The sequence below is a fragment of the Nycticebus coucang genome, chromosome X (genome assembly GCF_027406575.1).
Source record: "Nycticebus coucang isolate mNycCou1 chromosome X, mNycCou1.pri, whole genome shotgun sequence".
Taxonomy (NCBI): domain Eukaryota; kingdom Metazoa; phylum Chordata; class Mammalia; order Primates; family Lorisidae; genus Nycticebus; species Nycticebus coucang.
The window spans coordinates 186,677,784-186,689,723 of NC_069804.1; the positions used below are offsets into that span (position 1 = coordinate 186,677,784).

At 39.2% G+C, this 11,940-nt stretch overlaps 1 protein-coding gene across 1 annotated transcript; it reads right to left on the bottom strand.

Annotated features, from left to right (window-relative positions):
- Nucleotides 1-242: 242 nt before the first annotated feature.
- CLIC2 (chloride intracellular channel 2) lies at nucleotides 243-11,600 on the bottom strand. Its single transcript, XM_053579132.1, is given in 5 exon segments — nucleotides 243-377; nucleotides 1,243-1,299; nucleotides 1,301-1,425; nucleotides 2,342-2,448; nucleotides 11,548-11,600. Coding segments are annotated over 5 exon segments (477 nt in total).
- Nucleotides 11,601-11,940: the final 340 nt, after the last annotated feature.

An 11,940-nucleotide genomic window follows, 5' to 3' on the forward strand; every position in this document is an offset into this window, starting at 1 on the left:
GATGCCACAGGAATGAAGAAAATTAAGTGAAAATGTGAAGACCCATAAGATACACAGTGGACAGATTGTTTAGGGCTAACAGAAAATAACAGAATTCCTTTTCATAAGAGAGCTGCACAGAGGAAACTATTTTCAATATTCTTATTTTCAGAAACCTTTCTAATATGGTAATAAGTGAAATGTAATAACAAAGAGAAGTTTTCTCACATAAGAGGTACCCTAACTCTTTTGTTTAGCCCCACTTACTTATTTTCAATTTCTTTTTCTTCAGGACATGTGTGGGTAAATTCATCATGGGCATAAGCATTGCAGAGATAGCATCAAACTCCTGAGAATTCTTCTGGAATGTCAAATTCACAGTATTTCTTTGCAGCAACCTAGGATTTTGGAAAAAAAGAGAAAAAAGAAGTTGGTAGTAAAAGGCATTAGTAATATGCCTTACTGAATATGCCTTATGTACAAACAGACTTCAAAAGTCAAGATCATGAAAGATATTGACACAAAAATACTACAAAATAAACTACAAAAAAGAACATTGGATTTACTATTTGAATGTTTTGTTTACAAATGTTGGCAAAGTGATATGCTTACAATCAATGTTTATATTGGTGCTGTATTTACTTATCAATATAGTCTCAGATGAAGGAAGCACAGAAAAGGAGCACATATCCACTACAATTAGACTAAGAGTTTATTTAAGGTCCTATGTCTTGGGTGGCACCTGTGGCTCAAAAGAGTAGGGTGCTGCCCCATATGCCAGAGGTGGTGGGTTCAAACCCAGCCCCGGCCAAAAACTACAAAAAAAAGAAAAAAGGTCTTATGTCTTATTTCTGGCATAAGACACAGAGAGTAAATTCTGTATACGTGTGTCCAATAAATATTTGTTAAATTAATAATTAAATCACCATAATAATATTAATAACCCATATTGTTTATCACTTGCTATGATACAGGCACTGTTCTAAGACTTTTATATGCTTTAATTTAATTCTCTTAAAAATTTGGTATAATGGGTAATATTATTGTTCTTATTTTACAGACAAGACAGTGAAAAACATTTTCTGATTTAGGAAGAAAGACACAAGAAGTATTGATGCTTCCCAGATCCATATGGATTTTTCCTCTAAGGAGAAAAAGCAGGTATATAATATGATGATGATATAAAAGCTATAATGTAACAATCTTACACTGGAAGGTCACAAACCCCTCCCATACCATTCAGCCTGCCCTATAAAGACTTACTTTAATAATGTTCAGTTTTGGTAGCAAGCTACAGTTGACCAGTGTCAGCTGATCCCCCAACCAAGAACAATCTTCTGGAAACTGTAAGTTCCTCAGCACTGTCTGGATCAATTTCATCCAAAAGTGGGGTGGTTACGTAGTCATTCAGATGCTTAAATTCTCTGAGCAGAGATTTTTCAAAATATGAGGCAATAAAGTCATAGTGTTACTTATAAATATATTATCCTTTTGACTACATACATTGTCAATATGGTTTTCACACATTTAGACACCTGTATTTATACACATCTCTTACACTAGTTATTCACATCCAGTTAACTAGAATGTTCAACTACACACTGATGAGACAGTGTCAGATCAAATGATGAATGTGAACATCATGGACTTTTCTTGGGGAGGTGCATTGGTAGGAGAGTAAAAGAAAGAAGGATGTTATATATGTTATCCAATATAGAGAAATTATAAAGTGAACGAGGAGACGTATCTCTTGTGACTCAGAGGATAGTAAATCTATTTTTAAATGTGTCTGGGATATGATGGATGCAAAGGTACATAGTCCTGCAGTTATTTCCTACCTGGCATGTCAATGCTCTAATTGAGCTAAGTTGGTAATTCCTATATTGAATATTAAGTTCTAAATCTAATGAAAGGCAAGTTGTGGTATTTCATACCTGTAATCCCAGCACTATGAGAGCCCAAGGTGGGAGGATCACTTGAGCTCAGGAGTTCAAGACCAGCCTGAGAAAGAGTGAGACCCCCTATCTCTACTAAAAATAGAAAAAATTAGCTGGGTGTGGTGGTGGACACCTGTAGGCCAAGCTAACTCAGCAGGCTGAGGCAGGAGGATTGCCTGAACCCAGGAGTTTGAGGTTGCTGTGAGCCAGCACACCACTACAGTCTCAAAAAACAAACAAACAAAAATAAATCTAATAAAACTTAATGCAAGTAAATTTCAGAGGAGAGAACAGAGAATGAGTGTAAGACAAGGATGTTCTCTAATATATACTGTATATTTTGGAAATTATTTTTTTTTGCTAAGTATGTAAGCATGAACAATTGAGTGTTCATAATTAGAGAGATTTAAAGAAAGATGTCTTACTCTTATTTGACTCCTTTTTTATATTCTTAATGTATGCATAAAATTGGGCAAAGAGGTTACTCCCCAAATCAAAGAACACCTTGTACTTTGGACTCAGGTGAGGATAACTTAAAAAAAAACATGAGCAAACCATAATTTTTTTTTTCATTTCCTGAGAGTCTTTCTTTTTTATTTTTATTAAATCATGGCTGTGTACATTGATATAATCATGGGGCATCATACACTAGCTTAATAGAACGTTTGACACATTTTCATCACAATGGTTAACCTAACCTTCCTGGCATTTTCTTAGTTACTGTGCCAAGACATTTACATTCCACATTTACTAAGTTTCGCATATACACTTGTAAGATGCACCGCAGGTGTAATCCCACCAATCCCCCTCCCTCTACCCACCCCCCTCCTCCTTCTCCTCCCTTTCCCCCTTCCCTCTATTCTTAGGTTGTAACTGGGTTATAGCTTTCATGTGAAAAGCCATAAATTAGTTTCATAGTAGGTCTGAGTACATTGGGTACTTTTTCTTAAATTCTTGAGGTACTTTACAAAGAAGAATATGTTCCAGCTCCATACATGTAAACATGAAAGAGGTAAAGTCTCCATCTTTCTTTAAGGCTGCATAATATTCCATGGTGTACATATACCACAATTTATTAATCCATTTGTGGATCGATGGGAACTTGGGCTTTTTCCATGACTTAGCAATTATGAATAGGGCTGCAGTAAACATTCTGGTACAAATATCTTTGTTATGATGTGATTTTTGGTCTTCTGGGTATATCAGAGGAATTACACGATTGAATGGCAGATCTATTTTTAGATCTCTAAGTGTTCTCCGATATCTTTCCAAAAGGAATGTATTAATTTGCATTCCCACCAGCAGTGCAGAAGTGTTCCCTTTTCTCCACATCCACGCCAACATCTCTGGTCTTGAGATTTTGTGATATAGGCTAGTCTCACTGGAGTTAGATGATATCTCAAAGTAGTTTTGATTTGCATTTCTCTGATGATTAAAGATGATGAGAATTTTTTCATATGTCTGTAGGCTGTGTGCCTGTCTTCTTTAGACAAATACAGACTCAGGGTGAAAAGATGGTCATCCATACATCCATATTTCAGGCAAATGGTAATCAGAAAAAAGCAGGTGTTGCTATTTTATTTGCAGATAAATAGGCTTTAAACCAACAAAAGGACAAGATGGTCACTTCATATTTGTTAAAAGTAATACTCAATATGATGAGATTTCAATTATTAATATCTATGCACCCAACCAGAAAGCACCTCAATTTATAAGAGAAACTTTAACAGACATGAGCAACTTGATTTCCTCCACCTCCATAATAGTCGGAGATTTCAACACTCCTTTGGCAGTGTTGGATAGATCCTCCAACAAGAAGCTGAGCAAAGAAATTTTAGATTTAAACCTAACCATCCAGCATTTGGATTTAGCAGACATCTACAGAACATTTCATCCCAACAAAACTGAATACACATACTTCTCATCAGCCCACAGAACTTACTCAAAATCCGATCACATCTTAGGTCACAAGTCTAACCTCAGTAAATTTAAAGGAATAGAAATTATTCCTTGCATCTTCTCGGACCACCATGGAATAAAAGTTGATCTGAGTAACAACAGAAATCTGCATACTCATACAAAAACATGGAAGTTAAATAACCTTATGCTGAATGATAGCTGGGTCAGAGATGAGATTAAGAAGGAAATTACCAAATTTTTGGAACAAAATGACAGTGAAGACACGAACTATCAGAACCTCTGGGATACCGCAAAGGCAGTCCTAAGAGGAAAATTTATACCACTGCAAGCCTTCCTCAAGAGAACAGATAGAAAGGAAATTATCAACTTAATGGGACATCTCAAGAAACTGGAAAAGGAAGAACATTCCAACCCCAAATGCAGTAGAAGAAAAGAAATAACTAAAATTAGAGCAGAACTAAATGAAATTGGAAATAAGAATTATACAACAGATCAATAAATCAAAAAGTTGTTTTTTTGAAAAGGTCAATAAAATAGATAAACCTTTGGCCAACCTAATCAGGAAAAAAAGTTAAATCTCTAATCTCATCAATCAGAAATGACAAAGACAAAATAAAAACAGACTCCTCAGAAATTCAAAAAATCCTTCATGAATATTACAAGAAACTTCATTCTCAGAAATATGAAAATCTAAAGGAAATTGACTGGAGCACATCACCTTCCAAGACTTAGCCAGAATCAAGTGGAAATGTTGAAAAGCCCCGTATCAAGTTCTGAAATAGCATCAACCATACACAACCTCCCTAAAAAGAAAAGCCCAGGACCAGATGGTTTCACGTCAGAATTCTACCAAACCTTGAAAGAGGAATTAGTACCTATATTACTCAACCTGATCCAAAATGTAGAAAAAGAAGACTACCCAACACGTTCTATAAAGCAAACATCACCCTGATCCCCAAACCAGGAAAAGACCCAACAAGAAAAGAAAATTATAGACCAATATCACTAATGAATATAGATGCAAAAATATTCAACAAGATCCTAACAAACAGAATCCAGCAACACATCAAACAAATTATACATCATGACCAAGTCAGTTTTATCCCAGGGTCTCAAGGCTGGTTCAATATACGTAAATCTATAAGTATAATTCAGAACATAAACAAATTAAAAAACAAAGAATATATGATTCTCTCAATCGAGGCAGAAAAAGCTTTTGATAATATCCAGCATCCCTTCATGATCAGAACACGTAAGAAAATTGGTATAGAAGGGACATTTCTTAAACTGATAGAGGCCATCTACACAAACCCACAGCCAATATCATATTGAATGGAGTTAAATTGGAATCATTTCCACTCAGATCAGGAACCAGACAAGGCTGCCCATTGTCTCCATTGCTCTTTAACATTGTAATGGAAGTTTTAGCCACCACAATTAGGGAAGAAAAGGCAATCAAGGGTATCCATATAGAGTCAGAAGAGATCAAACTTTCACTCTTTGCAGATGATATGATTGTATATCTGGAAAACACCAGGGATTCTACTCAAAAACACTTAGAAGACATCAAGGAATACAGCAGCATCTCAGGTTACAAAATCAACATTCATAAATCGGTAGCCTTTATATATACCAACAATAGTCAAGTTGAAAAAACAGTTAAGGGCTCTAGCCCATTCACAGTAGTGCTAAAGAGGATGAAATATTTGAGAGTTTATCTAACAAAGGACGTGAACGATCTCTATAAAGAGAACTATGAAACTCTAAGAAAAGAAATAGCTGAAAATGTTAACAAATGGAAAAACATACCATGCTCATGGCTGGGAAGAATCAACATTGTTAAAATGTCCATACTACCCAAAGAAATATATAATTTTAACACAATCCCTATTAAAGCTCCACTGTCATACTTTAAAGATCTTGAAAAAACAATACTTCATTTTATATGGAACCAGAAAATCCTCGAATAGCCAAGACATTACTCAGAACTAAAAACAAAGCAGGGGGAATCACGCTACCAGACCTCAGACTATACTACAAATCGATACTGATCAAAACAGCCTGGTACTGGCACAAAAACAGGGAAGTAGATGTCTGGAACAGAATAGAAAACCAAGAGATGAATCCAGTTACTTACCGTTATTTAATCTTTGACAAGCCAATTAAAAACATTCAGTGGGGAAAAGATTTCCTATTTAACAAATGGTGCTGGGTGAACTGGCTGGCAACCTACAGAAGACTGAAACTGGACCCACACCTTTCACCATTAACTAAGATAGTCTCTCACTGGATTAAAGATTGAAACTTAAGACATGAAACTATAAAAATACTAGAAGAGAGTGCAGGAAAATCCCTTGAAGAAATCAGCCTGGGCGAGTATTTTATGCGGAGGACACCCCCCCCCCGGGCAATTGAAGCAGCTTCAAAAATACACCATTGGGACCTGATCAAACTAAAAAGCTTCTGCACAGCCAAGAACACAGTAAGTAAAGCAAGCAAACTGCCCTCAGAATGGGAGAAGATATTTGCAGGTTATGTCTCCGACAAAGGTTTAATAACCAGAATCCACAGAGAACTCAAATGTTTAAGCAAGAAAAGAACATGTGATCCCATCGCAGGCTGGGCAAGGGATATGAAGAGAAACTTCTCTGAAGAAGACAGGCGTGTGGCCTACAGACATATGAAAAAATGCTCATCATCTTTTTTTTTTTTTTTTTTTGTAGAGACAGAGTCTCACTTTATCACCCTCGGTAGAGGGCCATGGCATCACACAGCTCACAGCAACCTCCAACTCCTGGGCTTAAGCGATTCTCTTGCCTCAGCCTCCCGAGTAGCTGGGACTACTGGCGCCCGCCACAATGCCCAGCCATTTTTTGGTTTGCAGTGCAGCCGGGGCCGGGTTTGAACCCGCCACCCTCGGTACATGGGGCCGGCGCCCTACCGACTGAGCCACAGGTGCCGCCCAATGCTCATCATCTTTAATCATCAGAGAAATGCAAATCAAAACTACTTTGAGATATCATCTAACTCCAGTAAATCTAGCCTATATCACAAAATCCCAAGACCAGAGATGTTGGCATGGATCTGGAGAAAAGGGAACACTTCTACACTGCTGGTGGGAATGTAAATTAATACATTCTTTTTGGAAAGATGTATGGAGAACACTTAGAGATCTAAAAATAGATCTGCCATTCAATCCTATAATCTCTCTAGTAGGCATATACCCAGAAGAACAAAAAATCACATCACAACAAAGGTACTTGTACCAGAATGTTTATTGCAGCCCAATTCATAATTGCTAAGTCATGGAAAAAGCCCAAGTGCCCATCGATCCACGAATGGATTAATAAATTGCGGTATAGGGCGGCGCCTGTGGCTCAAGGAGTAGGGCGCCGGTCCCATATGCCGGAGGTGGCGGGTTCAAACCCAGCCCCGGCCAAAAAAAAAATAAAATAAAATAAATTGTGGTATATGTACACCATGGAATATTATGCAGCCTTAAAGAAAGATGGAGACTTTACCTCTTTCATGTTTACATGGATGGAGCTGGTACATATTCTTCTTAGGAAAGTATCCCAAGAATGTAAGGAAAAGTATCCAATGTACTCAGCCCTACTATGAAACTAATTTATGGCTTTCACAGGAAAGCTATAACCAAGTTACAACCTGAGAATAGGGGGAAGGGGGAAAGGGAGGGTAGGGAGGGGGGAGGTGGGCAGAGGGAGGAGGATTGGTGGGATTACACCTGTGGTGCGTCTTATAAGGGTATATGTGAAACTTAGTAAATGTGGAATGTAAATGTCTTAGCACAATAACTAAGAAAATGCCAGGAAGGCTATGTTATCCAGCGTGATGAAAATGTGTCAAACGGTCTATGAAACTAATGTATGGTGCCCCATGAACACATTAATGTACACAGCTATGATTTAATAAAAAATAAATTGCCCCGGCCCGCGGGGAATTCAACGGGGACCTGGGAAACAAAGGGGCAGTCGAATGAGGGGACAAGAGACACGAAAGAATGAGAGCAAGTCAAGAGTCTGATCAAGCTCCGAAGAGTTTATTTTTCAGCTGGGCTTATAAGCACACAAACGAGGAAGTAACTAAGGGCTGTTCCTAGCAGGGCGGGGAGGGGGCTAGTTTCTGGAAAATTACTAGGAGAAGGACCCTAAGGCAGGGGGTGCATTTTTGAGGAGATATGCAAGGGGAAAGTACTGTTGCTGTTTACGGTTGAATTCCTGAGAATAGTTTGCTCGTAAAATCAAGATAGCAAGGGGCATTCTTGTGATATGTTTTGGCTCCCGGCAATAAATAAAATACACAAAAAGATGAGGAGATTGAAGAACAAGAAGGGAAAAAAGATTTAAAAAAAAAGAAAAAAGAGAAAGGAGAGGGGGGTGAGTATAAGGGAATAATGACAAACAGAAGAGTGGCACAGAAAGACGGAGACAGGAGTACTTAAGGTGTACAGTAGGGTAGTTTGACCCACACCTTAAAAACCCCCAACCTCTGAGGGTGCTGGATTGGGTGGTTCCCTTGGGGTCACCAGCTCTTTACCAACCTGAGAAGATACAGTACCTCACTTCCACCAAATAGAGAGGCAAAACAAAAATACTAGAAATCAAACCAAAAGAAACAAACAGAAAACCTTACAGGATAAAATTGGGGTGGGGGACCAAATAATAGGGGTACAAACACTAGCAAAAATGAAGTTCTTATTGTTAAAGATGGCAACAATGGAAAATTATATTTACACTAGAAAAATGAAGAAAGAAAAAAAAAAAGAAAAATCTAGGGGGAAAATGTTGAAATAAAAAAAAAAAATCCCCAAACAAAGCAGTATATATATCTTGCTGAATATTGTCTGAACAATAGGTGATCTTCTGGGGTATAAGATACTTATCACAATGCTGATACAGCTGTATGAGATGGAGTCTGGAGGCCTCTGCTGACTTCTTTGCCCTCAAACCTCACAGGATTGAGAGCCTGAATCTCTCCTCAGCCCGCTTAATAGACACTTTAAGCCGTTAACCTTGGCCAAGCAGAGGCTTTCCCAGGAAAGCACGTGTCCCTGGGATCTCTCCAAGTGGCTGCCCGCTTATCAGGTGTGCCAAAACCGGCCTCAGTCTATGCCCCTGAGACTGGCAGATCTCCTACTGCCAAACACTGAAAGCTCCGCTCTTGCCCTCAGTCTCAGTCCAAGCCTTTGGTGCTGTTCACAATCACTAGATCACTCGCCCAAGGTCTCCCAGCCTGGGCCTCACTCTGTGACACTGAGGGCGGAGCTTACAGGGCAGCTCTCCCACAATGGCTGTGCACGGCCCACAGCTGAACAATGATAGCTCCGTTCTGGCCCAGTGGCTCAGTTCCGGACCCTGGACAATGCTTAAAGTCACCTGCAATCTCACCCAAGTTCTCCCACGGTAATTCAACTGAGTGCCTACGTCCAAAACAAAACAAAACAACCTGCAGGGAAAGCCTTCCCTGTCTGCAATCTCGCTGCTATTGTAGGTACAGCTGTGGCAGCCTCCGCAGCCTCCACCACCTCAGACGGAATGAACACAACCACTTGCCACTCCTCCACTGCTTTTGTCCTCCTCCTGGGGTCCAGAAGTCTCTCGCTGTCTCCCTGCATCCCCAAAGGGGTGGTTCTGGGCAGAGCCCACAAGCCAGAGGTGCCTGGAGTCTTCTCTCCCCAATCTCACGGTGCCTGGTTGCAAAGAAGCTGTTACTCGGCCACCATCTTGCTCTGAATCCTTCCCTTGTTGACTATTAATTGAAGTGTTTTCAATGTTTGCATGGTGATATTTAACTTTTGTTTTATTACTATGGAGAGATTAAAAACTTTCTTTTAGTTACAAGAGTTTAAAATGTACTGAGTACTAAAATAACTTAGAATTATAATATAGGTATCATGTCTAGTATATTTGTTTGGCACCACTTTATGAATGGAAAGAGTCTAAGTTTGTCATCTGGCTGGCACTTAAAGTGCACCTGGTAAGGAAGGATGTTAGATAATTAAGTCTATAACATCTTGAAATTTACATGAGGACTACTTGTATTTGTCACATGTAACAAAAAGACCAGTGTACTTTACAGATAAGGTTAGGTTGGAATCTGTGACCTGGTCTGGAGTTTGTTGTGTTTCTTTTTTTAATTGGCATTTTTATGTTTGTAGTGTCTATGTGTCTCTGTCAGTCTATGGGAACAGATTATAAAATATTTGATATTGAAGGGTTTTGGTTTAGTTTTGGAAGCCATAGGGCTTAGTTTTGTCACTTCACTAAGTTAGTTTAGACTTTTTCTCCGTCTATATAGAAGTTTTAGTGTCAGGCAATTTTTTTAAGAAGAGCAAGTGAGCTGCTTTCGTTGCATAGGCCTGGATTGTGAGTCATCTATAACATTCGGTGATTTGACTGGTCGACATCACGAGGGTTAGTGCATGACCTTGCACCTCAGCATTATTTTAAGAGGTGCAAGGTCGTCTGTGGAATCAAACTATAGGGTTTGATTATAATATTGCTTCAGTATGTTATTTAGAAAAAATCTAGCATCATCTTTGTTTTCAATGTAGGAGGAAATTTTTTTTTTTCTAGTGACTTTACTTGAGTAAAAGACAATTCTTGAGTTTCCATAGAGGTTTTTCTGTGTCTAGTTGGCTCACCAAAAGGAGAAGCAGTATATTTCTTCTCTGGTTGCAGATGTCACATCTTGTCTTCCAGCTTGTCTTCCAGATTGGTTTTACCAGGCATTCATGTTGGCAGAAATAAAAATGAGTTCATGGTCTTCTGTATAATTTGGATGTTGGCATAACTAATAATTAGATTGATCAGTTAGTGTGGCCAGGGTTTGAAAGATTGATATTAAGGGAAGCCGGGTCTGTGTCTGATCTGCTGGAAAAACCGTAAGGGCTAATCAGAGTAAGGCGTAGTTGGAAAGAACAGCCATAGTGGAAGATAAAAGGGAAAATGAGGTAGGTTCAGGTAATCTCCACTAAGCTTCCAATGTGCAATTCTTAAAGGGGGAGGCTTAAACAAAGTGTCTAAAAGGACACTTTGCAGAGGTTTAAAAATATGAAAAGGAATTTATAGATGAAAGAATGGAGTTTCTTGATCCATGATCTTGGGAAAAGCTGTCTACTTCATGAAGCCGTCTGCTTCAGGGGCTTGGGAACTGGGCCTGAAAATTTTTACTTTCAGGTCATCTGTAGGGGTCATTCTCTAATTTTTAGTGTAGATTGGAATGGCTCACAGGAATCCAGGAGGATTTTTCTTTTATTTTTATGACAGTACAGGTGGTTAACAGTACTTCATAAATGCTACCAAAGAGGATCCAGCTGCCAGTCACTGTCAGCCAATATGCAGAGACGGGGATAAGTCCATCAAACTTTTGAAGGAGCTAAGGAAATTTCACCCCCAAATATGATTCCTTACTATAAAGATTATTTTGAATTGGGCGGCGCCTGTGGCTCAAAGGGGTAGGGTGCCAGCCCAATATGCCGGAGGTGGCGGGTTCAAAACCGGTCCCGGCCAAAAAAACCGCAAAAAAAAAAAAAAAAAAAAAGAAAAGATTATTTTGAATTAAAGCCTATTCATAATCAGGAAACTCTAAACCGAAGACATTCCTCTCTCTACCTAAAATCTCACAGGGCCGCTGGACTCCTTATCGCATGCTAATAGACCTGGCCCTAAGGTCTTTTGAAGCACCACACCTGTCTCTGGGGTTAATCTGCAAATCAAACTGTTTCCACCCATCAACACGCATTTCCCCCTAGCAACAAAATGCTGCACATGTACTTTCTCCCACTCTTCCCCCTCCATTCTAAAAGGCATCTTTAAAAGCCACTGACCATCACCGAGATTCTGGGAAATCATTTTCGTGGTTCCCCCCTCCCCCACCCCCACATGGTATTTGGAAATAAACATTTTTCTTATTAATCTACCATTACTGTAGTTGATCTTTTCAGCAAACCAAACTAGGGGAAAAGGGCAAGTTTCGCTGAGACCCTTTCAGTTTGGGGTCATGAAGAGGATATCAAAGCTACTGCTCTCCGGAAGGCCGCAGCAGGAGGATTGGAACCCCGACACCAGCCAGCACGTGATGA